We start from the raw sequence: 23,792 nt of genomic DNA on the forward strand, positions 1-23,792 counted from the left end.
AGAGTTGAAGATAAACGGGTCAAAGCCAGATGTGAAAGACAGATAAAGAGAAAGAAATATGGAGAAATAGAGAGAGAGAAACAGAGAGAGGGTAATAGAGAGTAAAATAGAGAGAAAGAGAGAGAGAGAGAGAGAGAGAGGAAAGAGAGAGAGAGACAGACAGAGAGAGACAGAGAGAGAGAGAGAGAGAGAGAAATAGAGAGAGAAAGAGAGAGAAGGAGGAATAGAGAGGAGAAAGAAGAGGGGGTATCTCTGTATATAAATCCATCCATTTTTATGACCAAGAATGGTTCAAAAAGAAGTTTTAAACAAAGTACTTTTGAAAATGTTTTTGCACTTATCGGAGATACAGAAAACAAGGTATCTTTGCACTTATCGGAGATACAGAAAACAAAGTATTTACTCCTTTCCCAAGGCCTTGGAAGAAAATTTCCCTCATTTCTCGGCACTTTCATGTGGGCTGTTACACACCAGAAATAGACTCCACAGATCAGGAATTCAATTTGGGCCATTCTTCTTATTTCACACATTCAGCAGTATCCAGATAAAATGTTTCAGATGACAGATTCCGCATGGCTGTCGCTAAAAGGGCAAGAAAGGGGTGGAGGGAAGAAGGGGGGGGCGGTCGAAATTCACATAGACATATTCCAATTCATTACAATGGGGGATGTTTGCAATTTTTTTTTTTTTATCTCGATCGGGACATTCGAAAAAAAAGAGGACAATACTGTACCTCCTTTCATCCTGGTTTTAATTTGAAGGGGGTTGTTTTGTCGGAAAATTTGGTCCGCCCCCCCCCCCCCCGATCAAAATGTCTTGCGCCGCTTTTGTATATTAGGGTCCCTTTCTTTTCAGGTTTCACTCAATAAACATTTCGAATTTCAAAGTCGTTCATAGTTTTGATTGAGATCTTCCGTCAGCACTTGGTTTCCCGGTGCAATAACGTTGTGACCATGATTTCAAAGAAGCATGAAGAACTTGACTTTCTAAAGATTAAGATACCAGGTTCATACATTATGTGTTATTAAGGACATAGCGAGAGATAGAGAGAGAGAGAGAGAGAGAGAGAGAGGGAGGGAGAGAGAGAGAGAGAGGGGTGGGAGAGAGAGAAAGAGAGAGAGAGAGAAATAGAATGGAAAGAGAGTGTAGATCTGAAAACAAGAGGTGAGAGGCCGAGAACAAAAATGAGTGGGTCATGGTGGTAAAGAAATAGCTGTAGGTAATAGGCCTGTTTACTAATGTATTCACGGACCTTTAAATTTGCACACGGTTGTAAGCTCTGGCAAACAAACCGAGCGCAGTGTCTGCTACGGCCCTGCTACACACACTTTGTATACGGCGATGTGGGGAATGCGAGGAAAAAAAGGCTGATCATCGTCCTAATAAACTTCGTTTAAAACTGTTTGTTTTCCAACCTTAGGGTATATAATTAAAATAAATATAGTTTTTCTCAGTTGTACATGACAAATCTTCGATTTTATTTTCCGAAATCCGACGAAATATCGCAAAAATGGGAGGTAAGCATTGCTGTTACGGCACGTGTAACAGCGATTCACGGTACGCAGACAGACCCCATATGAATGGTGTGTTTTTCATCCCGTTCACAGAGCTGGCCTCGGAGACTTCATTGAACTTCATTTGCTCCACATTCCCGTCAGCAAATAGACGATAGTCCTCAAACGATTTATATGCTTTGAGTTTCTTTCTGTCGTAGTCAGTTCTATTTACTATCAGGTAGTTGAAAATGTCGTATAATCCGAAATCTGGTATACTTTCAAAGTTCTCGGTGTAGCCGATGATTTTCATTGGGTCGTCGAACGAGCACCCCGCACGCTCCAACTTCTCCCGCAGCGACCGTGCGGAGTCGAAGCTCGCAAGGTCCGGGTCTTGGGGCAAAGCGATATCGGCCACAGCAGTCGCAAGTTGAACTAGTTTCTGTTTGTTGTACCCTGATGTCGTAACTCCTCTCTTTCTTAAATAATCGGTGAGCTCCTTCACTGTCCACTGCGAAAACGGCTTGCTGGAACTACAACTCGATGTCGAAGGCGATGCCATTGTAGAAATTAGGGTGAAAAAACGTCGCGGTCGCTAGCAATGGCTTTGTATGTGTATAGCGTAGCGGGCATGGAAAAACAATGTGGCGACCGTGCCGCACCACGCAAAGCTTGCCCTACGTAGTAACAATCGCTAGGGTGCGAGGGATTATGACGTCACTCGCATATCATTAGTAAACAGGCCTATTAGAGAATAGACTTTGTGGCGGTCACGGGTAATTGAACGTACGAAAAAGCAATCAAATGGTAAAAACAAAGTAACAAGCAAATTTGTTATTGTTTACTTTCAGTGGACATTTTGATAAGGACTTTAGTGAGGACTGCATGGTCAATAATTCATTCTGGATCGTAGCTGTCACCATGACATCATCGGAAATCGCAGGAGGGTTGGAAATCCATTTATAAAAATAGTTATGACCATACATTATGTCATGGACGTGACAGGGCGTCAGGTATTTTGGAAACAACATTGGCGCTCAAAATATTATATTTAGAACCATTTATCATTGATTTTTAGGCGCTAAGCCCAAAGGGTATTGAATTTGTCTTTAAGTTGATTTCTGGAAAGTCTTTGTGATCCTTTAACATATGCCAAAGCTCTTATTTGAGTCCATTCACAATTCAAACACATGTACCTTTAAGACCTGCGAATGAGAGTTCAAATGATCTTTTTATATCAACTTTCAGATTAAATTTGTCCAAACACTGAATGAAATACTTTCACAATTCAACCCAAAATGTAGGCCCTACCTTTCAGATCTAGAAAACACCAGCCACGGATCCCCGCGGTTAAAGTAGGCTCTCTGAACTTGACCATGTAGACGCAGCTCCCTTGGGCATTTGACCGTATGACCTATGACATCAGAGGTCAAATCCCAACTGTCATCAATTGCCCTTTTGATGTCATTAGCGGATATTCGCGGATCTTGCCCGGGAACCTCCATCTAAAATGGAAGTCGGGCGTGTCAGCTGCTACACAGGTGACGCCACCTTTTTTGGTTAACCAAAGTTTTCAGCAAAATAAATGGAGAAAAAACCCATAAATATCTTTGTGGTTTGAGAATTTTCTCAGGATTGTTTGCCTGTTAGAGGGTGAGTACAGTAGATAGAATATAATAAGTTACATTTCATACAAAAATTACACAGTTTTTCATCGACATTCAACAATGTTACCGAGGTAAATGTTACTGAAGTCTACATGTGTTCCTAAGTCTAAGAATATGTGACAATATTTTCAGATCAAATCCATATTTTTCATAGTCCAAACATGAACGGTCTGGGAAAGGCCTCACCGGCCCACGTATATGTAAACTCCGGCATTAGTATCAAACTTCAAGGACATAATATATAGCAGTGGTTATGAACAGGTAGGAGAAGATAAAAACCTAATTAAGATGTAATTCATCCTTTCCGAAGCCTTAGACTATAGGTCATACGGTGACATGGTCTCACATTGCAACGGGCTTGACAAGAGATGTCGGGAGGGGAAGTTCGTTGTTCGCAAACATTCTCGAGCTGCATGCAGAGGATTTTCTGTCGACCTTGGCGTTTCGTCAGCTAGAGATCGATGACGATGATGATGATGGGGAGAGACAAAGACAAAGAGAGAGAGAGAGAGAGAGAGAGAGAGAGAGAGAGAGAGAGAAAGAGAGAGAAGGGGAGGGGCGTAAGATCGATCGAGATACATAGGGGGAGGGGGAAGAAAGAAGAAAATAATAGAGAGAGCTATGCAAAGAGAAAAGTTCAGATAGAGGCAAAGAAGAAAGAGCGAGAGTTGAACATATTGTAACACCAAACACGCCACATTGAAGAGATAGAGAAAGAAGGTGGGAGAAAGGAGACAGAAACAGAGAATGAGACAGACAGACAGACAGACAGACAGGCAGAGAGAAAGAGGGGAGAGGGGAGGAGTAAAGTACATGTACAGATAAAGAAATTGAAAAACGATGGAAGAGGAATGGGGTGGCTGTCATTATCAGGACACTTGCAGGAGGACAAAAGGGGGAGTTGGAGTAAAGAAAAGGGGTAAATTCGAACGTGGTAACGTGTGAAAGAATGCGAACGGGATGGGGATGCTTTAAACGTCTGTTTTAGCAAGCACGGAAACCTTAAAATTGAAGGGGAAAAGGGGAGAAAGAAATGGGAGACGACAGAGAGAGAGAGAGAGAGAGGGGGGAGGGAAAGGGGAGAGAAAGAAAGAGGGAGAGAGACGGGGAAAGGAAGAAAAAAGTGTGTGGGATAACCGAGACAAAACATGAAGATTGAATAAGAAGTGATGTGTGACCTTAGTAGCATCCGAACATGATCAATTTCCGGATATCATCGGGGTGACGAATCTTGTCTATGTCGTCATACCTGTCTCCTGAATAGACTAGGAAACAATGATGAATTCATAACAAACTTTCATGTCAAGTTAAAGGTAGGATAATAATATGTATATTTAAAGTGCTTAATTCGAAATACCGTTTCTAAGCGCTTTACAGATAATATTACCCCTGTCATCAGATTTATTCACGCACAATGTGCAACATCTCAACTCCCTGGGTGTATTCCTACCAAGGTCACCGTGAGGGGATATGGCATAGGATTTCGTCAGCCTAACATGTCCCAAATTCTCTGCTGGGTATGGAGCGGCAAATGTAGATTAATGCCTTGACAAAGGACATTAGTGCCATGTCGTGCATTAGTGCTCTGGTGGAGCTACATACCCCTGTCTCTTGTTAGATCACTAATGATTGACAGATTATGACACAAGATGATTGAGACCTGGAGCATATTTTTAGGGAGAAGCTAAGCAGGTCTGAGATGATTTTTTTTTTAATTAAAAAATCTATGAAATATATTAAGTTGTTTGAATGACAAAATATCAGTTGTATTCAGCCCTGCACATCAACAGAAATCAACTTATATTTGAATGTCACCTGACCTTTAAATACGTTACTTAATACATTGAAGAAAAAAATACAAAGCAAATAATGGTCAGAGTCACAAAAAAGCAAATTGGTTATAAATAGGGCCCCACATGAAAATATAAACATATTAAATATAATTCAGTCACCATACCCCCACACCCAGTCACCCACACATATGCAAATCACTAATAACTTCGTCAAACCGTTAGAAATATCGTTATTTTTACATTCATATCTTTTTCCAAAAAGGGTTAACGTCGATAATTTTGACAATTTTCCTTTGTGTAAAATGTAGTGATTCATATCATTTTTCCTATACGTACAAATGAACGAGACGGATAATCCTAAATTTCATGAATGAATTCTAGAAGAAACAGTAGCGTGTGTCTTTAGGAATCCAACAAGTAATCTTTCTCAGTAAATGAAACCTCGGGAAAAACATAACACGTTTGAATAAATTGCTTATAACATTTATTTAACAAAATCATGATCGATGTGAATTCTAGATTAATTAAAAAAAGAAATATGAAAGAAAAAGACGAAATCAAAAACGAAGAAGGAGTGTTTCTGACAAACAAGTCAAATATTTCCTCGAGATACGAATGTATGACATTTAAAAAAAAATTGTCGGCCAAGGGGGTATTTGAAGGTTATTGTGCCTTTTCTTTTAGGGAGAGGACGCCAAAATATAAAAGTATCAAAATACCTCTTTATATTCTTTTTGTGGTGAAGGGGGAAGTCCCTTGGCACTTGGTGATGATGTAAATGTGCAGACCGACCACAGTGTTGATATTTAGACTCCATTTTTGTATCTTCAAAACTCCCCCTTTACTTTAAGATATCATCGGAAAAAAAATCTCAGATGAAGTCAATATGTTATTTCACGCTTGGTCGAAACGGATCAGACATAACGATAAGTATGAACTGAAGCAGACTTCCCAAAGTTCATCGAAACTTTTAAAAGATGGTTTATGTCACAGTTCGCTCGTCCTTTATTTCATGACATCATGGCATGACCATCTGACGCAGCTCTTGATTTGGATGTTGCTCAATCTGTTTTCTCTAATTTCATTTGGTAATCACTTCCTTGTAATTTGTACACTATTCGGTCACTGACTGCCAGTCATATCCACGTTAATAAACCTTGGACCTACTTAGCAAACGAATGAATGGATATTTGCGACTCATATTTTGCATGCATTGTCTTTGCCGATGACGTCATTATCTCTGTCAATGGTGAAATTCGTATTACAAGCAATTATACAGCAAACATCAATTCAAGACTGAAAACCCCAAACCTACGGCATTACATCATCTCTCTCTCTCTCTCTCTCTCTCTTTCTATCTCTCTGTACTTCTCTGTCTACCCTACCCTGTCTCTCTCCCTCTCTCTCTACCCCACCCCCTCTCTCTCTCTCTCTCTCTTTCTCCCTCTCGCTCTCTTTCTTATCTTTTACATTGCATCTTTTTGTATAAGAACTAAGCAAAAAGAGAAAGAATGAAAGGAAAAGGAGGTGAAGCAGTTCTCAATCGAGATTGTGCTTCGAATTATTCATTATTCATTCATTTATTTTATGAAGGGGTCTACATTCACGATAATCTGAGACATTCTACATGGCATAAAAGTGTACTTTTGGGGCTCATTGTTGGACATACCTGGACTAAATTTAGAATGTGAACGAGGTATTTCTGCCAGAGCATCGTTATCAGATTCAATATATCAACACCCTCTTGAAGGCTGTTTCCTGTTCACATAATATTATTTCATCAATTGGATAGGATAACGGGCCAGTCTGGTCACATATGGACAGACTCTTTGCCAAACAGACATCTGAGAATGTCTCGCAATGACGTCACATTCAAACAAAAACAAGAAAAATCACACATGTCGTGTCTCCTTAGTTTCTACATCTTTGCGAACAGCTCTCCTTCCGATCTTCCTCCAAAATCGATCAAAATATAGCTCATGGCATATTGGGGTAGGCTTAAGACAAAATCCAATGTGATCAAAATTAACTTTTGTCTTGGCGGCTACCATAGGGGAGTTTGCTAAGGAGGAAAGAATGGGATATGTCAGACATATACCCCACCCATTAAAAATTCTGTCAACTTTTTGTATTTTTCAAGTTTATACATATTATGTTAAACGTTTTTCATTCTTTCTTCTTTCAGGAGGGGCGGATGCTTGTTTGTAATATATGGGCAAACTTGTAGGCAAATTGATCCGACAGCCCTATTCAAAATGATATAGCGAGGCCCTTGGAGATGAGTATGGATGGTGCGAATATTCCCTAGTAAGTAGAGACGGTGCACACATTGCGTACGTAAAATAATGTAACTTAATGTCCATTACGTAGTAATAATTATACAAATGACGTGCATCTCTGCAATGTAAATCCAGATGTTTATTAATAATATAATTATTACTACGCATCCGATTAAACGCATACGCAGAATTCTACAAGTGATAGGGGCGGGGTGCTGGTGGGTGTATGTTAAACGCCAAACTTAAACGTACATTTCATTAAAGGCCATTAAAGCAAAAACCCTGTGCCCCTTTCACACAAGGCTTTATTTTGATTGCGTTATCACCTGCACCACTCAAGCCTATGAAGCCAACCAGGGATTAGAGTTAGTTTTATAATTGACGTATTAATTGCACTTTTCATTTGGTATTTACTTTTTGTAGTAAGTCATTTTCTCATAGCGCGCCAAAGATTGCATCTGTGGTGTGCAAATGCCAATGTTAAGGGCATTATAATTGTTTGCTATGAAAGTTGGACACCCCCCCCCCCCCCCCCCCCCCCCTCCTCCGCTACCCGGGATCCGCCAGTTCTCATCCCTCAACCTTTCAAACTAGGACAAACAACGTGTCAAAGGTTATACCTGACTTATGAGGAATGCTTAACGTTCTATTGACTTTCATCACCATGGCACCATCTGGGAAACTGCTTCTGACATTTTTGCCAATATAAAAAAGCAATGTTTTTGATTGAATATGTGGTTCAATAGCCGCTAGGCCGGTGGGTAGACTTGTTTATAAACCATGAGGGCGTCTGACAGACACTGTGACACAGTCACACCAACAAGACAGACACCCGACTTACAACAAGATATTACATTGCCTAGTACAACTAAATTCGTTCGGTTTGGGCTCGGTCTGGGTGATGTGAATGAGGCTTGAGCAAAACTTCGATCAAAGAAACCCAATTTATTTCATTATATGATGGATTAACTTCGTGTATCTTTTCATACGGGGCCATCAGGACTATGAGCGGTTTTTTTTTCTTCTTCTTCTAAAGTAGATAGCCACAATTTAAACTCAGATCTCCCTGGTGCGAGGAAGTATTAAAGAGTGACGGAACAAGGGGGGGGGGTAGAGGTTTAAAGAAAATCATATAAATGTCTACAGTTTCGATTTCAATTTAAAATATATATTGGGAAATAAAAACCACACAGTAAAGGGTTTGGGATTTGTATGTCCTCAAAAATACGCTGTAAATCTAAGGCATATTAACTTTCGGTACTAGATTATGATATCTTGTAGGCTTTCATGGGTGGAACCAAAGGAGGGGACATGCGGAAAAAGTCCCATCTCAAAACCAAATCTAGTACGTATCGAGTATACAATTGAAATGTATCCCCATTCGTGCATCGCAGAAGCAAATGTAGCCCCAAAGTGAATTGAAAATATGTCAAAGAATTGTTAAAGTTACCCCCTCCCCCCCCCCCCCCCCCAACACCTTACGATCCTTAAAATATAAAACAAACATTGAAACAAGTCAGAATGAGGCCCCGAACGTTCATCAATCAGGGGCGGTGTCTTCGAAAGGGGAGAGGAGTCCAATTGCCCACAAATTATAATCATCGGAAATCAAAGGTATACAAACATGAAAGCAACATGGACTGCACAAAGTTTATGATCATCATATTTGACACTCCGTGCCATATAATATTTGAACCACTGATATCTGAAGCTACATCATACATGTATCAATCAAGAGATGGCGCTCTGCAGTGTTATCGCTTTTTCCCACAGCGACTGAACTCTAACTCTACATAATTTAGAAGAGTTCAGGCCTCTTCCTTATGGACTTCCAACATTTGTAAAGATAATTCTTTTCGCGTGTTGGTCTAAATAACTGGTCATGAATGCAATAAGGTTGTCACTAACATCCCACCTGTGATGCTTAAATCCTCTATTTTCTCAACATTATAATTCTCTTATTCCCGTTTCTGTCCATATGACCTGCAAACTCACTATTTCCCATGGTATGATAACTAAATACGAATGATTATTACATTAATATTTACCCATCAAACTATAATTAGCGGATCCATTCTGAAGAAAAAAAAACATATCGAACATTGTTTCATTCAAAGACTACATAAAATAACATTAGGACAATGTCCCAACGTCATCAGATAATCTACAAGTTGTATATCGGCGCCTCTCCTTAAAACAGATCGACCTACAAGTTTGAAAATTTGAAAAATTATTGATGAACGTATTAAAGTGGAAACGCAAAAAAAAAGGATCGACGACTTATCGAAGGACATAACTAATGTAATATATATATATATATATTACAGAATTATTCGGAACTGGTGATGAACATCAAGTAATGAGCTTGTTTCATATATTATTTGATACCTGCGTATATCAGACCAAATCTTTATTTGTTTGTCATATCTAGTAGAAAATTCACGACAATACTGACAACGTGATGGCCCATCCATCCAACATGTAAATTAAGGTTTTCAAAGAGATTAGCCCTGCCAATATATCTTTGTTAGTAATGTGTTTACATTGAAATACCGAGTTGGTACAGGACTAGTCTAAAGGTTTACAAGATAAAGGGTTCAAAATAAACTTATCGTTTTAAATCAATGTTTGAGTACTACCTGAAATATGATAAGCCATGAATTCATAACAAATTGGCTCTCCGAATACATGTCAATAAAACAGTCTTGACAACATATTCATGAGATACTGTAATTTCTGTTGTCGTTGGTGTTGTTTTTATTGTTATGTTCGTCATTGTGCATGTTGTAGTAAGTGTGTGTGATATATTGCATGGTGTTTTATCTTCTTCTTGTCTTTTTGTTTCACAAAATACATTATAAGGATGCATGTTCTTGATGCATGTTCATGAAAGGCATTGACCACTTTTGTAAAATTAATTAATTAATGAAATGCAATACTGTAAGATGATGACTAAATCCTAGTCAAATGATTGGTTGAAAGTGTACACGTAACCAGAAATTAATTTTTCATATTTTCTTTCCAACGTTCTTTTATGAATTTTGGTTTAAGTTTTTTTTTTTGACGGGGGGGGGGGGGGGAAGGGCCATCTCTTTTTCCGATTTATTTGTTTCTCTCTCTCTCCAGCTATCTGCATCACCATTTCTCTCATTTATCACCGTGTCTTCCCATGTCTTCCCCTCTCTCTCTCTCTCTTCCTCTTTCTCTCTCTGCCCTCTCTCTCTATCTCTAAGTCCCTCTGTCTCTCTTTCACTTTGAATCTCTTCCGCCCTCACCCGCAATCTTCTTTTCTTAATGTAGTATTTCTATTTATCTGCAGTTATAATTTCAGGATGAATCTCGCACACTGAAACACGACATGGACAATGATGAAAAAAAAACCTCAATGTTAAAGCAACCTAGCTCTTCTACATACACACAATGTTATACATACATTAGTTAAGCTTTAGCAATCCCGTTTCAAGAGATAATGAGCTGCCTTCAAATCTATCCCCCAACCTCCTTATACAAAAGTTTCAAAATATATCATACGCAGAATTCTAAAGTAATAACAATAAACAAATGTATGTTTTATGGAAGAAAGAGACATCCTTTTAATCAGGGTCGGTCATCATGTTATAAATAAAGTCATGGTGTCATCACAGACACATTTGAAAAACAATCACATTTGTACAAATTATAAAAAAAGATTCATAAAAACCGTGAACAAAATATCACTCTAGATTTATTTATTTATACTTACGAAGGTAAAGAATTAAACGAATATATTAACGTTGTCATATATGTTACTATGGGGGTAGAAAATTATAACACATAAAGAACTCTAATGAAGAGCTTTATGTGTACATATCTTTATTTGTTATTTCCAGCTAATAACATTTTCTCTGGCGGCTGTTGATACGGATAATTAAAAGAAGCGTGGCCGGTTGGGCAGGCGAGTCCAGTTAGGAATGTGTTTGGGCAGCTTGCCCAGGTCAGTAGTAGCCTGTGATGAGAGAGAGAGAGAGAGAGAGAGAGAGAAGGGGTAGTCGAAATAGCAACATAATTATTTTTGGTATCGTCACCCTCTCTATGATCAAATGATTCGCTTCTACAGTATCGCTCCTTGAGAAAACTAAGACAGCATTTAATTAGTGCAAGATTAAATTTAAAAAAAAAACATCCATGATTCCTCCGTGGTATATAGGTGAAGGCTCATTGGCTGACACTCGATAGGTCCTTGGTTCGATCCTAGCTCCTTAACCCCTTGATAAAGTATTTATTTTCCCCACTTCACTCAGGTCAGATAAAGTATACAACATTTTGTTGTTTGGCTCAGTAAGCTTTGAATTGAGAGCCCTACAAAGATAGTATACTTAGAAAGGATAGATATACATTTTGTTGCATGGCCACATTGCGTTTGACGGTAGGACATTTAATTATAAAAGAAAAAAAGCTTGACAAGCTTTCGATATTGAAAATTTGGCAGGGAGTGGAGATGGTGTTGTGCGTGAATGAATCCGATGACCGGGATAACAATATCTGTAAAGCGCTTAGAGACGGTACTCCGTATTAAGCGCTACTTAAATCCAGATTATTATCATTATTTGTAGTCACTGTGTTTTCTGAACGAAATTGGCAATTTGATTACATTTTTAACATAGCTCACAACCGTGCATTGTGATTTCAGAGACATTACTACTTATTATTATTGACACATGAAAGATGAAACAATTTGATCAATTTAGCCCTTATTCCTGCCATGGAAGGGTTATAGGGAGGTTATTGTGTCATACCTCCATGCAGTAGCTTGGTAGATCAAACCATCTCTTGGGATCTGGGATTCCAACCTCGACGTTGTAATAACCTCCTGTCGATACCTGGGAATCTGCATGTAGTAAAATAACCAAAAATGAAGCCACAGTGAAATCCTCTTGGCAACAACTAATATTTCAATTAATCAGGCCTAATTAAGTTCTTTGAATACAACTGCGCAACAAATAATTCATCAAAATAAAATGATATCATGAAAAATTACTAATTAAGAAATTTTGTGATATATACGTGGAAGTATTTCTTTGCAAGGGGGAAAACAAAAGGTTTTCATGAAGCACCTCCATTACTGTGAAAGTGATTATTTCAAAATGCACAAAATGGGATGTCACCTGCGTCACAGGTTTTTAGATATGTTGGGGTCATTTGTACATGTGCCATCTCCGAAGTAGCTTATTAGCTCAACTACTTGCCCTACCCCGACTTCAATGCTTACATCCACATTCATTCTGCTACACTATCACAACCAGAAATTTCGCGCGTGTGAAGCTTTCTCGATTTTCACGAGTGGTACAGGTCGCGAAGATTCATGGCGCGAAATGTACGATTCAGAACGTTTGGAAATCGCCATAGTTTCTTGTCATAAAATTCGATCCAGTTAACATGGATAACAAGTCATGTTGCTATAAAGTAATCAGGGGCCTATTGCATTAAGACTTCATCTAAACCCAACTCAAGAGAATAACCGCAATGTGATTCACAGCCGATCACAATCGCGTATATGGGACTTGCTTCAATAAAAAATAAAACAAGTTTTTAAATGCAAATATTTATGCAGGAGGTCCTTATGTTACCTTCGGTAGTGAACTACTTACATGGGGTATCACCGTCGAAGTAAGTAGTTCCGATGAAGTTGGTTGAGAGAGGAATGTTGGATTCCTTAGCGACGGTGACTGTTAAATCACCTTCGAGATCACTGGATTCTCCTCTAGTCAGCTTCATGGCGTAGAGGTCGTAGTAAACACGGTCCTTCTCACCCCCTAAGAACCCGGTGAAAGCCACCGTGCTATTGGCTGTCGGTGAGATTGGAAACAAGGGGTTGAATTGGATTTGATGTGATTTAGTATGATTTGATTTGATTTGATATGATATAATACAGTTTGATTTGATTTGATTTAATTTAGTTTGAGTTAAATTGATTGGATATTCGATTTAATTTGATTTGGTTTGATACCTGATTTGGTTTGAGTTGATGTCTTAGCAATTTGATATGATATATGAAGTTATATGATTTGATTTGATTTGACTTAATTTGACATCGATTTGGCAGGACTTGATTTGATTTGATTTGGTTTGATTATGATGCAAAGTTGGCCTGCTTAAAAACTCCAACATAATTTTTATTTTAAATACATGGAGAAGTAGAAGAAGGAGAAGAAGAAGAAAGAAAACAAAAGAACAAGAAAGGAGGAGAAAAGAAAAAGTGTAACACTGGTTTAAGCATACGTGTCAACGACATTCCAGCCGTTAGAAATTAGCTGTACTTTTAAATTGTAATTTCAAACACTCGTGTATCCTTTCACACAGAATGCCTATTTTAAACTGAAAAAGATGTATTTGAAATGAGTGAGGTGAAGTTTTAAAAAAAAAGTTCACTTACGAGGAAGACAGTTGGAAGGCTCCGCTGTGGGCGTTGGCTGCTTAGCACAGAACCTCAATTGGTCAAAGATCGTCCATTGTGTTCTCTGTAGGTCGGAGAAATGGAAAGAGAGAGAGAGAGAGGAAAGAGAAAGAGAGAGAGAGAGAGAGAGAGAGAAAGAAAAAAAAGAGAGAAGGAGAGAATATGAGAATAATGTAAATAAGATGGAGAGAGTATTTGGATGTGGTCAAATCTAAGGAGCTTGCACCTCTACTACTCCTGAGCTTTAAAATGGGCGGGGAAGGTTAGGATGGGGGTCTCCTACCTGATTTCCACTCAAGTTAGCCGCCAATTTTCCGCAAGCAAGGAAAAGGAGATAAAGAAAATAAAAAAAGAAAGGAAGGAAAGAAGGAGGAAGCAGAGAAAAAAAAGAGGGAGCAACCATTTTTACGACCTTACAGACTTCGAAAAGGCTCTAGAAAAAAGAAGGAAAAAAAAAATCAGATTTACCTACTGAAATTCTAAACCTGGGGACTGGGATGAGATGGAGGGATGGGGACTGGGATGAGATGGAGGGATGGAATCCTACGCCCACCCCGCCCCAAGCGATGCTCCTGTCATCAACGTACCTGTGCATAGTCCTGGATTACACGGAAGCTGTAGGTGGTTCCATTGGGATAGAAGATTTCAAAGTTGAGACCAAGTTTCCTGTTAGTGAAGTCCCAAGCCCCATACTCGTTTAAGGTGTAACCTACGGGTTCTTTATCAGGTGCAGATTGACCGACCGTGAATCCTGGAAATTCAAATTCAAATATAACTATAAAATTCAATTTCGAATTTAAATTCAATCTAAATCCGAATCCAAACCCAAATTCAAATCCAAATCCAAATCCAAATCCAAACTCAAACTCAAACCCGTATCCAATTCAAACAAGTAGTCAAACAAGTGAAAGCAAACAAAAATCGCCATGCACTAGTAATTTTGAACGTAACGTCCGAATTGGTTATTTTTTGCTTTAAGCCCCACTGTACTACTTGTAGCTACTTGCTCCCTCTATATAGAAACAATGCGTAATCGGCGACCATTGGTCCCCCATGATCCTCTTTTTCTTATGTTAATTGAGAGCTGAGTTGATGAGATAGCCACCTGTCAGTGACCACCCTGGGTGTTCTTATCCCTCCTAGCCAAACTAGTCCTGACGGCCTTTAAACTTCGGTAACGATTTCACTCTCACACGACACGTCAAAATAGTCACTGACGCAGCCCTGCGTCCTAAAAACGACGCCTCGTGTTCAACGTACGTATACTTACCTAATCCACCCATGAATTGAGGAGGGGAACATATTGGCTTCTGAGCGTTGACCGCTACGACTACGGCTAGCACGACGAGCACGGCGAACCTGGCCATCTTCTACAAATTTGATCTGGAGAAAAGAAGTGCGAACAGAATTACATCAATTAACATCGGTAGGCCCGCATGCATTCTCCGCTGCTAATCAACAAAAAGACAAATGGAATTGGGAACTTCTTCAGGGCTAGGTTTATTTCATGCAAATTTACCAATGATATCCTGCAAAAAGAGTAGAACAGTCCTTTTAACATATTATACCGTTATTTATCTTTCGCTGATAAACCGACAAACGCTCAAGATTGTCGGAACCAACTTCAAAATATATTCTCGATAGAATATTATTGTAACCGTCTGTGCCCCAAATCTCAAAACTACTTAAATATTGCAATTGCCACGCTTTAATAACGATTGACTTTCCTTACTTCCTACATCAGAAAATACAGAATGTGATCAAATCATAAATTCATAAAGAAATCATTGCTCTAACTTACCTGCCGCAAAGTAAAAAAGATCCTGAGGGTTTTCAAAGATATATGATCAGACCTAGACGATCACGCTTTTATTCATATCGTAGAGCTTTTGGACCGATACGGCGTTTGTAACAAGCCCCTAAAATGTTTAGCTAAGCTAAGTTAAAAATAGGCCTGATGAAATATCCTGATGAAAACACATCTAAATTTAGAAGAATACAGCTTGCATGGGTGAGTAATATGTCAATATTGCCAAGATGAGTTACGTAATCGCAATGTGTACGTTGTCTATTTATCACCTAAACATGTGATATTCTAAATAGCATGAATCGATAAGAAACGTACCTCACTGTATGTCTTCAGCGTTAAACAAAGAAACTCTATTTCGTAAGTGTGATTTCTAAACAGAGGGGACTGATGCATGGACAGGGCGCTCAAAACCTATTTACTTTATCGATGCACACACACAAACAATAGGGTGGGGGTGGGGGGGGGGTCTTTCTACTCCTTCGGTTTCCTCTTATGTATCATCAGATTCAGATGAGTCTTGTTGTATTTGTTTATTTTCCCCAAACAAAGCTTCTAGGGTTCGCCACCAATTCCAAAGATCATATTTACCTAAGTGGCATTAATTGTAGAATATCAATTTGTCAATGTGTTATTTTTTTAAAAAACCGTTCGATGAAAATCAAACATACCGTGTTAGGGATTTTGTACCAGGGAAAGAATTAAATTTGGAACCTGGATTAGTTATGTAATAACTCAAAATATCCAAGCGTCATAACGAGGCCTTTTTGGGGAGTCTTCCCAGTGGACCGATCGACAGCCAACGAGACTGAAAGCCCATGAGACCAACACTTACAAAAGGTTCAGCAAACTTGTAGGCCATGCACATGACCGAAAAACAAAGAAATGCATAATGGAAGATAGATAAATGTCGGTTTCATGGGCTGTCGGCTTCGGGGACCGTAGGTCTAGTGATCCCTTAGAAAGTTGTCACAAGGCCCGAGAAACCGACAATGTCGGTCTCGTGTGCCAAAGGCATTTCTTTCCATATGCCTTAATTTGTGATAACGAAATACGGCAAAAGGAACAGAAGTATCTTCATATTCAAATGAAGATGCGGCAAAGGGGGGATGGGTACTTTAAAAACGATCTATGGGAATTATAGTGTAGATTATCTGATCTTTTTCTTAAATTTTGAAATAGCTGAAGCTGTATATTATAATTTGTTGGGTCGGGGCAATCTACTCACATTGGCCCTTCCACAACTCAGAATTATTTTGATAAATAAAGAACAATCAAGATGATTTGGTTACCTTTGATCCGTTTATTACTCTCAACTCGAGCCACATCTTGGAATTAGCATATTAATCAACATCTCATTTGTATATTCGTAACATATCTCCCCCATAAAAGAAAGTTTCTATCAGTAGTTAGAACTTTCTTCTGAACAATAGTAAGATCTAAAGGCGAGAAATTAACCACACAAAAGGTAGAACAAGCTGGCATATGAACATCATTTTTTCTAATATCAAAGACAGACCGATTAGTCCTTTCATTTCAACATTCAATAACAAAACACAAACTGCAGAAAAATGAAAACAACTTCGATAGATAACATTATACATGTATGTTCTCTTCCTGAATCCTGGAAGTAAGTACCAGGACATTAATCAGACACAATGCCTGTCTTTTGTAAAGAACCACAAACTGTGGTGGTCGAAACACGTCTCTACACATCACACATAATGAATATATGAATACATGAATATATGAGCGTAATAAGCACGCGCGACAAATGAAACACTGAATATTCAGCACAGGCGCCGATATCCTAAATACGCACAACTACAATAACAGGTGATTGCATATATGAATATGCAATCAATTATATGAATAATGAACGCGCACAACCTAGTCACATGACGCGTTGCTATGACGACACCTCATTACTATGTCGGAATGCATGCAGAGTCTCATTAAATATGTCGGTCAACAAAAGCAATATGTTATAATGATCCGCATAACTGTGCACAGCTCGATTTGAAATATTTCTGACATTAAATGTAAGAATAAGGGTACATACATGTACATATTTTGTGTACATATTACATGAGTAACATAATCTGTTGAGTTACTGCTGCAAGCTATAAATTGAAACTTGTTTAAATACAAACAAATAAGCAAGACTTATCAAGTTAAATCACAAACACATACATATGCAATACTGGCAGTCAATAATCTTTGAAATCTGTGAAACAACATTACGCAAGTTGTGATGTTACATTTTTGTTATGTTTTCAATTGGTTTTACACCTGTAATTTTGATAACAGTTGCCTTTTATGCAAATTATTATCATAATTATTTTGTTGTTGTATAAAATGGAAAATGCATCAAGCTTTGCATAGCATAGCTAACAGTGCTGCGTATAAACAATAACTGTTCTCTTTTGATCAAAAGAAAACTATTCTGAATAACGTACAAACAGAATCAAGAAAAGACATGAAATTATTATTCATGTAGGTACAGGTAAGAAAACAATGACAAATAGTGCACATTTTGCACAAAATATAGTCCACTGTCCATACTAACGTCTCCCTGTAAATAGGTGAAATGTTCATACATGATCATTTATATCACTGTTCAAAATTATTGAACTGTCTGATCCATCAGTTCACAGCATGTAAGTACATGTACAAATACAAAGCAATAAATATTGTGTAGCTTCCTGGTGACGAATAAAGAAAAAATATTAAAGTTCTAGTTTCTTCACAATTTGTTGAATGTTCTGGTAGGCTTGCTTAAGCTCTAGAAAGTTTGGCTGCGATTATATTGTCCTTTCCGTCGATATGAGCCACTTTCAGTCCATAAGGCTGGAGAAACACGCTCCGACGAAACAGTCTCTGGTTTTCATTACTGAAGCGCTCAAGAAAAGTCAATGGGTTATGATCTGTAAATACAGTCACCTCTGAAGAGTTGCTCAGGTACCTGTCGAAGCGCTGAAATGGCAAGACGAGACCGAAGCACTCCTTCTCTATAGTAGAACATCTTCGCTGGTGGGGATTGAGCTTCTTGGAAAAGTAGCTGGTGGGTTTCAAAAGACCCATGTCATCAATCTGTAGGAGAACAGCACCAACCCCTAGATCACTGGTGTCAGCGGCAAGCTGAAAAGGATTCTGGAAGTTTGGAGCGTCCAGCACTGGTTTTGACATCAGCACACCACATTTTGTGGAATAACACTGCGACACTTTTTCAGCTTCTCCTGCTGGTAGAGCAACATCACACAACTTCTTCAAGTCCTCTGCTGCTTTCTGAGCCTCAATCAAGGCAAGCTGACTGAAGATAGTCATAGCAGGACTCTGGTCATCTTGGCCCTCCTCCAACGTTCTGGAAAAAGTGTCACCCAAATTGACGTCACCATCCTTGTCATCTTCTTCCTTTTTCATAGCTTGGGCTCTAGTAACTACACACGAAGGGGAAAAACCAGGAAGTTCACTTTCCAATTTCTCTGCCTCAAAATTCACCACAGGAGTGTCGCACACAACTGGCGATGGCGACACTTTACTTCCGGCTAAATCATTGCCAAGCAACATCGAAATTCCCCTCATTGGCAACTTAGTAACAATGCCAACAGTCACTGGTCCAGAAACGAATCCACTGCTAAGCTTGATAGTATATAATGAAACCGGTTTCAAACCATCATTCACATCCTGAATCAAAACTTTCTTGCCAGTGAAATTCTTTGTGTCCAAGGACGACTCATCAGCAATAAGCAACGTTTTCATAGAACCAGTGTCCCTTAATATCGTGATAGGACACTCCTTATCATCAACACTGAACCTAACCGTGCCATAAGAAACAAAATCTAGAAATCCTTCATCAATCTCACGTCTAACATCTCTTACTTGATCACTTCTTTTTGTTTCATTGTGATCGTTCATTACATGTTTTTGCATGTCGACTGCTGCTATGCGTACAAAGCCACTAGGCTGTGTAATTTCTTGTTCAAGATTTTTTACTTTTACTTTTAGTCTTGGACATTGCATCTTAAGGTGGCCCTCTTTCTTACAGTAGGCACAGAGAAGTCTGCCTTCAGTTCCAAAACCACTACTCTGATTAGTGCCGGTGTTACCTGACTTCCTCTGAGTCGTAGGTGACCTAGATTGAGTCCTACGCCTAGTAAGTGGTGAACTACTCCCTTTATGTGTCAATTCGTATCCATCTGCCAACATGGCAGCCTTTCTCACATCACCAACTACATTATCATTGACATATGTCCTAACCTCTTGAGACATACATCTTTTAAGCTCATCAATGAGCATAACCTCTCTAAGAGAATCATATGTGGCATCTATTTTCAAAGATCTGATCCACTGATCGAAGGAAACTTCTTTTTTCCAAGCAAACTCTACACAAGTCTCTCCAGTTTCTCTCCTAGATTGCGAAACCTCTGACGGTAGGCTTCTGGAATCAACTCAAATGAATGAAGAATAGCATCCTTCATTGTCCAATAATCAAATGCCTGCTCATAACTCAGTGCAGACACAACCGACTGAGCTTTACCAGAAATTACTTGTTAGATGAGCAATGCCCATTCATCTTCTGGCCACTCCATCCTCTTGGCAACCCTCTCAAACATAAGAAAGAATGAATCTAACTCATTTTCATCATATCTAGGAACAAGCTTAACCCTAGCAGAGAACCCAGCTTCTATCGACCTCTTGTCTCTCTCACCAGACTGACTACCATGAGAAGTCATTTCATGATGACGCATCATTTCAAATTCCAACCTCTTTCGTTCCATTTCTCTCTCATGCTCAGCAGCCTTTATTCTATCTCTTCTCTCCTCTAGCTCAATCTTAGCTAAATCAAGGTCAACCTCGTCACTGGTAGCTTTACCTTGGTTATTAGTACCACCACTATCATTATTCGTAGGCGCATCCGCTCGGGCCGCGGCCGTCGCAGCGATCAGTCCTGCATGGGCTGAAATTGCATCAATTATTTCTGCCTTGCTTTTGTGACCAGTTAGATTTACCGATAGCTTTGTTCCTACAGCTGTTAAATCAACCTTTCGTACCTGACGTAACCGGCCAATGGTCAATTCCTGACTCAAAAACTTGTCAACATCAAAGTCAGCCATTGTATAGATCTAGTCTGTGCAAGTTACACAAGTCTCACAAAGTAGGTCAATTGTTCTGACGACTGGAAAGAAAATCCAAGAAAAATGTTGAATGTGAATCAACACAGAGTATAGATCTAGTCCAACAACAGATGAAACAGCAAAAATTGACCAACCGACTAAGCAAAACAAAATTGATTAAGCATCAAACTATCACCATTTCTGTGAAATTGATATACATGTAGCCATGCAGCAGAGGGTTATATTGAAACTCCACCTCCACAACTCAAGTCAATTTTTGTTAGATTTCATCAACTCTTACACTTACACTTTATAGATCTAGTCTTAATATCACACAAACACACGTGAAATATGGGATAATTTCCAGAAATTCCAGTACCCACAGTCCCACACTACATCAGATGTGTAGCAAACTAGATTGCATGCAAATAACTAATCTAGGTCATTACCCTAGAAGTAGAAACGAAGCCGAGGCAAAGTTAAAAGTCAAACCGACTAACTCCTTCAACGACTGCCATGCAAGAACAGGCAAAACCAGGACCAGAATACCAGACAACCGCAGCAGATGTGCAGTGAATTTCATACCAATGAGACGACATCTAAGGCTCGAGCTATCATGCAGTACAAAACAAAATCAAACTGTAGTGTGTAGGCTTAACCCTATTATGGACGCTACACTACCATGACTAACTCCGGGAAGCTCCAACACCGGCGCGCAGCGCCGGTGTTGGAGCTTCCCGGAGTTATACCATGACTAGATCTACAGCACAGACATTCCACAGTCATTAAATGTGTGCGAAAACCACACCAAAACCCATGAATGGGACAAAAGGTAAACTCCAAACAATACGCATTTCGGATCGGAAAAGTAACAAAACAGCATATGTTACTATATCTAGCTCTTGAGACAAGCCCCCAATCTGTCGGGTCGGGGCAATCTACTCATATTGGCCCTTCCACAACTCAGAATTATTTTGATAAATAAAGATTTGGTTACCTTTGATCCGTTTATTGCTCTCAACTCGATCTCGAGCCACATCTTGGAATTTGCATATCAATCAACATCTCATTTTGCATATATTCGTAACAAGGGCTAGATTTTTTTCATGCAACTTTACCAATGATATCCTGCAAAAAGAGTAGAACAGTCCTTTTAACATATTATACCGTTATTTATCTTTCGCTGATAAACCGACAAACGCTGAAGATTGTCGGAACCAACTTCAAAAATATAGTCTATTCTCGATAGAATATTATTGTAACCGTCTGTGCCCAAAATCTCAAAACTACTTAAATATTGCAATTGCCACTCTTTAATAACGATTGACTTTCCTTACTTCCTACATCAGAAAATACAGAATGTGATCAAATCATAAATTCATTAAGAAATCATTGCTCTAACTTACCTGCCGCAAAGTAAACAAGCTAGATCCTGGGGGTTTTCAAAGATATATGATCAGACCTAGTCCTAGACGATCACGCTTTTATTCATATCGTAGAGCTTTTGGACCGATACGGCATTTGTAACAAGCCCCTCAAAATTAATGTTTAGCTAAGCTAAGTTAAAAATAGGCCTGATGAAATAACCTGATGAAAACACATCTAAGTTTAGAAGAATACAGCTTGCATGGGTGAGTAATATGTCAATATTGCCAAGATGAGTTACGTAATCGCAATGTGTACGTTGTCTATTTATCACCTAAACATGTGATATTCTAAATAGCATGAATCGATAAGAAACGTACCTCACTGTATGTCTTCAGCGTTAAACAAAGAAACTCTATTTCGTATTGATTTCTAAACAGAGGAGACTATGATGCATGGACAGGGCGCTCAAAACCTATTAACCTTATCGATGCACACACACAAACAATAGGGGTGGGGGTGGGGGGGGGGGGGTCTTTCTACTCCTTCGGTTTCCTCTTATGTATTACCAGATTCAGATGAGTCATGTTGTATTTGTTTATTTTCCCCAAACAAAGCTTCTAGGGTTCGCCACCAATTCCTTGTCAATGTGTTATAAACCGCTCGATGAAAATCAAACATATACCGTGTTAGGGATTTTGTACCAGGGAAAGAATTAAATTTGGAACCTGGATTAGTTATGTAATAACTCAAAATATCCAAGCGTCATAACGAGGTTTTTGGGGGGAGTCTTCCCAGGGGACCGATCGACAGCCAACGAGACTGAAAGCCCATGAGACCAACACTTACAAAAGGTTCAGCAAACTTGTAGGCCATGCACATGACCGAAAAACAAAGAAATGCATAATGGAAGATAGATAAATGTCGGTTTCATGGGCTGTCGGCTTCGGGTACCGTAGGTCTAGTGGTCCCTTAGAAAGTTGTCACAAGGCCCGAGAAACCGACAATGTCGGTCTCGTGTGCCAAAGGAATTTCTTTCCATATGCCTTAATTTGTGATAACGAAATACGGCAAAATGAACAGAAGTATCTTCATATTCGAATGAAGGTGCGACAAAGGGGGGACGGGTACTTTAAAAAAGATCTATGGGAATTATAGTGTAGATTATCTGATCTTTTTCTTAAATTTGAAATAGCTGAAGGTCTATATTATAATTTCATATTCAAAAATCAATTTTATTAAATATTCCTAGAGACAATTGAAAAGAAATCGCCCTACAGTCAGTGCATCTAGCGTGTGTTTAGCTTTCTGTCGTATCGATGATCATTTTCAGGCAAAATGTTGAATTAAAAATTGAATTAAATCGAATTGAGGTACCTTTAGGTGTTACAAAAGTTAAGAGATGTAATAATAGGTACCATTGTTACACCTGCCAGCAAACCACAACAATTTTGATATCTAATCCAATCCCAGTAATCCTCTCTTAAAGTTAATTCATTTCCGATCTTGTTTATACACTTTAAAGATGAACCATTACCAGAGTGTATAGTAATGACAAATAAAACTAGCATAATGCTCTTTATGATTGCCCAATATGCTTTTATTTAGTATATTTAAGGGCTTTTCGTAAAACTAAGTGAGTGAAAATTTCTGGGGTAGAGTTGACAATGCGACTGATGTTAATTATAAAACTTCTGAAAACAGTTTCGGGACAGATTTTTGGTGGTGGTTGATTGATGCATTTCTAACCAATGGAGAAAAATACATGTTAATTATTACATCAGGGGGCGTATTCTTCATAGAATGAAACCAACCCCCCCCCCCCCCCCGGCCCCCCG

At 38.9% G+C, this 23,792-nt stretch overlaps 1 protein-coding gene across 4 annotated transcripts; it reads right to left on the minus strand.

The window, feature by feature from the left end:
• Window positions 1-10,796: 10,796 nt before the first annotated feature.
• Window positions 10,797-22,057, minus strand: LOC575725 (development-specific protein LVN1.2). Of its 4 annotated transcripts, none has more exons than XM_030987269.1 (7): window positions 21,996-22,057; window positions 14,936-15,048; window positions 14,253-14,416; window positions 13,645-13,729; window positions 12,860-13,057; window positions 12,008-12,099; window positions 10,797-11,217 (listed from the first exon to the last, which is right to left on the minus strand). In XM_030987269.1, exons 2-7 carry the CDS (start codon window positions 15,030-15,032, stop codon window positions 11,140-11,142), a joined length of 714 nt encoding a protein of 237 aa, XP_030843129.1. In that variant the 5' UTR covers window positions 15,033-15,048; window positions 21,996-22,057; the 3' UTR covers window positions 10,797-11,139. The 4 variants fall into 4 exon arrangements, with proteins under 4 accessions (XP_030843129.1, XP_030843130.1, XP_011666450.2 ...); XM_030987270.1 differs by lacking the exon at window positions 21,996-22,057 and adding an exon at window positions 21,587-21,615; XM_011668148.2 differs by lacking the exon at window positions 21,996-22,057 and adding an exon at window positions 16,765-16,833.
• Between the last annotated feature and the right edge of the window lie 1,735 nt (window positions 22,058-23,792).

Source organism: Strongylocentrotus purpuratus, unplaced genomic scaffold, assembly GCF_000002235.5.
Source record: "Strongylocentrotus purpuratus isolate Spur 01 unplaced genomic scaffold, Spur_5.0 spur5_scaffold_16, whole genome shotgun sequence".
In the NCBI taxonomy this organism is placed as follows: Eukaryota; Metazoa; Echinodermata; class Echinoidea; order Camarodonta; family Strongylocentrotidae; genus Strongylocentrotus; species Strongylocentrotus purpuratus.